At 53.4% G+C, this 3892-nt stretch overlaps 2 protein-coding genes across 2 annotated transcripts in view; one reads left to right on the top strand and one right to left on the bottom strand.

Moving 5' to 3' along the window:
* Positions 1-1144, top strand: part of TMEM221 (transmembrane protein 221) — a gene marked incomplete at its 5' end in the record, with an annotated part of 1381 nt that extends 237 nt beyond the window's left edge. Inside the window, one exon of the mRNA XM_009082233.1 lies at positions 666-1144. Within this exon, the coding sequence (XP_009080481.1) occupies positions 666-1144 (479 nt within the window). The remainder of the gene's footprint in view (positions 1-665) is intronic.
* Positions 1145-3608: 2464 nt separating this feature from the next.
* MEF2BNB (MEF2B neighbor) lies at positions 3609-3844 on the bottom strand (the record flags this gene model as incomplete). Its single annotated transcript, XM_009082232.1, has 1 exon — positions 3609-3844. A coding segment is annotated over one exon (236 nt), but the record flags the coding sequence as incomplete, so codon positions are not given.
* Positions 3845-3892: the final 48 nt, after the last annotated feature.

The raw sequence follows: 3892 nt of genomic DNA, 5'->3' as shown, positions 1-3892 counted from the left end.
TTCAGCAGGGGCCTGAATTCTGCAGGGGCTGAGTGTGTCCAGCAAAGGGAATGGAGATGGGGAAGGGGCTGGAGCACAAGGAGAGGTTGAGGGAGGTGTGGGGGCTCAGCCTGGAGAAAAGGAGGTTCAGGGGAATCTTGTTGCTCTCTCCAACTCCCTGACAGGAGGAACAGCCAGGTGGGATCAGGTTCTGATTCAGGGAACAGCCTCAAGCTGTGCCAGGGAAGGTTTAGGCTGGACATCAGGAGGAATTTCCTCAAGGAAAGTACTGTCAGGCATTGGAGCTGCCCAGGGAGGAGGTGGAGTCACCATCCCTGGAGGTGTCCAAGGAATGACAGGACGTGGCACTCAGTGCTCTAGTCTGGTTGATGTGGTAGTGTTCAGTCAAAGGTTGGACTTGATGCTCTTGGAGGTCTTTCCCAACCTCAGTGATTCAGGGGAGGTTCAGGCTGGACATTAGGAGGGTTACCCAGGGAGGTGGTGGAGGCTCCTGGAGGTGTCCAAGGAACAGCTGGACATGGCACTCAGTGCTCTGCTCTAGTTGACAAACTGGTGATGGGTCAGTGGATGATCTTAGAGGTCTCTTCCAACCTCAGTGATGCTGCAAATACATCACTTCAGCACACATGGCTCCTCACGGTGCTCTGTGCTCCCTTTCCCTCCAGCTCTGGCCATCTACATGCTGCTGCTGTTCGAGCTGGAGGCTGGAATTGCCAGTGCCTGTATCCTGTCCTCTGGCATCGTGGTCCTGCTGCTGACAGTGACCCACTCCCTGCTCCGCGTGGCGCAGGCCTCGCGCCGCTCCGAGGCGCCGCACGCGCTGTACGAGAACGACTCTGCCCAGCACGGGGAATCCTCCTCCAGTGACCTCAACAACAAGGGCACAGCCACGCCCCGGCCCCGGCCTGAGATCCACAGGGAATTCTCCTTCCCTGCTTTTCTGGGCTCTGCAGCTAGCAGCAACCTGGGGTCGTCGGGGAGCCCTGGGCCGCGCTCCGACCTGCCCCGCGCGCACCGGACGCTGTCAGCTGAGTCCTCCCTGCTGCAGGCACAGGGGAAGCCCTGGAACATCATCACACAGGAGATGAGGAATGTGATGGCAAGGAAAACTGTAGCCACAGGCAAGGACTCCACACTGGTGTGACCTCCTGAGTCTGTCTCACCCCAGGAGCCACGGCCAAGCCAACACAGGTTGTCTCGTGGAGCAGCTGCTTCTCCACTCTCCTGCCTGATGGTTTTTCTTCTTCTCCTGGATAAACATCACCTTTGTTCAAAGCCCAAAGCCTTCAGGTGTCTGCCCAGAGCCTCCAACCCTTCTAGGGCCCCCCAGGGCTGTCCCAGCTGCAGTGAAGGATGTGGAAGATGTGGGTGAGGAGCAGCAAGTGGATTGTGTCTGTGAGCAGACATCCTCCTTCCTTCTCCAGCACATGCCAGCTGCTTTCTCTGGCTGCCTGTGCCTCCCTCCCTTCCCCTGCCTCCCTCCTTCCTCCTTCCTCCTCATCCTCACCACTACACCAGGTGGTTTTGGAGAAGCTTCCCCCAGCCCTCAGTGTTGGAAACTGAGGGAGATGATGGAGGAGCAAGTGAGATGGAACCAGAGGAATCCTCAGGCTGCAGAGAGGAGGTTTGGGGTGGCAGAAGGTGGTTTTGGGGTGGCAAAGAGCAGGTCTGGGGTGGCAGAGAGAGGATTTGAGGTGGCAAAGAGAGGATCTGGGGTGGCAGAGAGAGGATCTGAGGTGTCAGAAGGTGTTTTTGGGGTGGCAGAGAGCAGGTCTGGGGTAGCAGGGCCACCTAAAGCTCTCAGCAGGGAAGGGGCTGTGCTGGAGCAGCATCTGGATCTGCTCAGTGCCAGAGAAACCTCTCTGGGGATTACCTGTGTGCCCTGGTTGAGGCTCTTCCCCAATTCCTTAGCATTCAGCAACCATAGAAGCCTTTCAGGGATTCACAGAGATTCCCTCTCCACTCCTGAAGGACACCTGAGCACACTTCCTTTGCACCCTGAGCTCAGCACTGTTTTGATCCCTGTATCCTTGGGAAATTCTTCAGCAGAACTGTTGGATCCAGGAGAGATTAACACCGAAGTTGTGACCTCTTTCCAGTGACCTCCGAAGCTGTGAGCACAGCTCTGCTTCCCACTGCTTGAAGGGGAGGAAGAAAGTCTTTTTCTTGTTATTTTTCAAACAGGACAGTTGGGTTTTTTTTCACTTGAAAGCCTCCAACTCTGCCTTGTTTTGCTCTGTGCCTTTGGAAACATGTGGAGCTCCAAGACCCCCCAGCCCGAGGAAAGCAACAGGGGAAGGTTTGAAACAGAACTCTCTTGTTGGTTTTTTTTGTTTCTTCTTTTTATTATTGTTCTCATTAAAACCTAATTCAACAACTCCCTGGCACACACATGAAAACCTCTCCTTGCAGAATTCCTCCTGAACAGAGCTGAGTGTGCCCACATTACATCTTCACACAACCAGCTTGAAAACACTCAAAGCAAGACCTAGTTTGGTGGTTTTTTTTCTGGAGAAAAACTCCTCAGAGCAGTCTGAAAAGAAGTGGAAAGGATAAACACAACCACCCCATTTCCCTTGTGCTGTGGGAAGGGACACAAGTGCTCCCCAAAGGCAGGATTTGCCCTCTCAGGTGCAGCAGCTTGTTAGTGGGAGCAGAGAGGCAGGGAGAGAGGTCTCTCTAACCTGTCCAGCTCCACAGGTTGAGCATCTCAGGTGGTTCCTCACTCCTCCCTGTGACTGGAGAGCAGAGCTGGGCTGGAAGAGGCAGCAGAGGATGGTCAGGCTTGATGAAATCAGGAACTGGCTGGAGCATTCTTGGCTTGTGGAGTAACAGTGCTGTAAAAAGAGAGAGAGAATCACATCCAGCAGCCATAAAAATGTGGAAATTCAGGGGTTTCCTCCAATAAAAGTTTCCTGCTGCTTGCAGGGAGAGCAGCCGGGACAAGGAGACCTTTGAGTGTGGCTCACCCAGCCCCTGTGGGTGTCACAACAACCCCCCAAAAGCCACTAAACATGCTCTGGGAGGCAGAGAGTGTGATCCTGCCCCACAGGGACCTGGGGCAGGATGGAGTATGAACCACACGTGTTCTGCTTACCCTGCAGGGACAGAGGTTCTCTGTTTGCTCTGGTGGTTTTGTCAGGGAGTTGGGAGTTTTCTCCCTCCTCCCCAGTCAGGCTCCAATGCCAACACTGTTCTCAGGAGAGGTAAATACACCAGAGCCAGACAATCTGGCACAAGATATTTTAGTAGCTGCAGCTCAACTGCAAACAGAAATGCATCATCATTCTGCTGCCACTTATCTTAAAGGGATTCAACTCAAAAAAACCCACAGAGAACAGCACCAGAACAGCCTCTCTGCTGCATCATCTCCCTTCAAACTCCTGAGACAACAAATCTCCTGTATCATACAACCAAATCTCCCTTTTCAAGTAAGGAAATCGATTCTTTTCCAGTTTACCCTTTTGTAAATAGGATTATTTGCTTCCCAGGAAGGAGGAGGAAAGCAGAATGCACAATCTGCACTCGTAGCATTGAGATAACTGCTTGGCATGTTTACACCAGGTTTGGTTTATGTGCCCAGAGCCCCTGTGTGTGCCCTCCCCTGGCTACCTGCGGCCCTGAGCAGCATTCAGCTGGTCCTTCATGGCTATGGCATGTTTGAGGAGGCTGTCGATGCTCTTGAAGTACACACTGCTGTCAGTCATGTTCTTGATGGCACTGCAAGAGGCAAAGAGAAGGGTGGAGGGAGAGGGAGTTGGTATTTCCAAAGGGTTTAGGGCACACCCCACCCTGACAGAGAGGATTGCTGATAGGAAAGCTCTTGGTTTTGGTGTTTTCACACCTGTGGGTGGGTTCAGTGGGGGTGTGTGGGGCTAGGGAGGAGTTGTCA

The sequence above is a fragment of the Acanthisitta chloris genome, unplaced genomic scaffold (genome assembly GCF_000695815.1).
Source record: "Acanthisitta chloris isolate BGI_N310 unplaced genomic scaffold, ASM69581v1 scaffold34319, whole genome shotgun sequence".
NCBI lineage: Eukaryota > Metazoa > Chordata > Aves > Passeriformes > Acanthisittidae > Acanthisitta > Acanthisitta chloris.
This window is presented reverse-complemented; position numbering and strand designations above follow the sequence as displayed.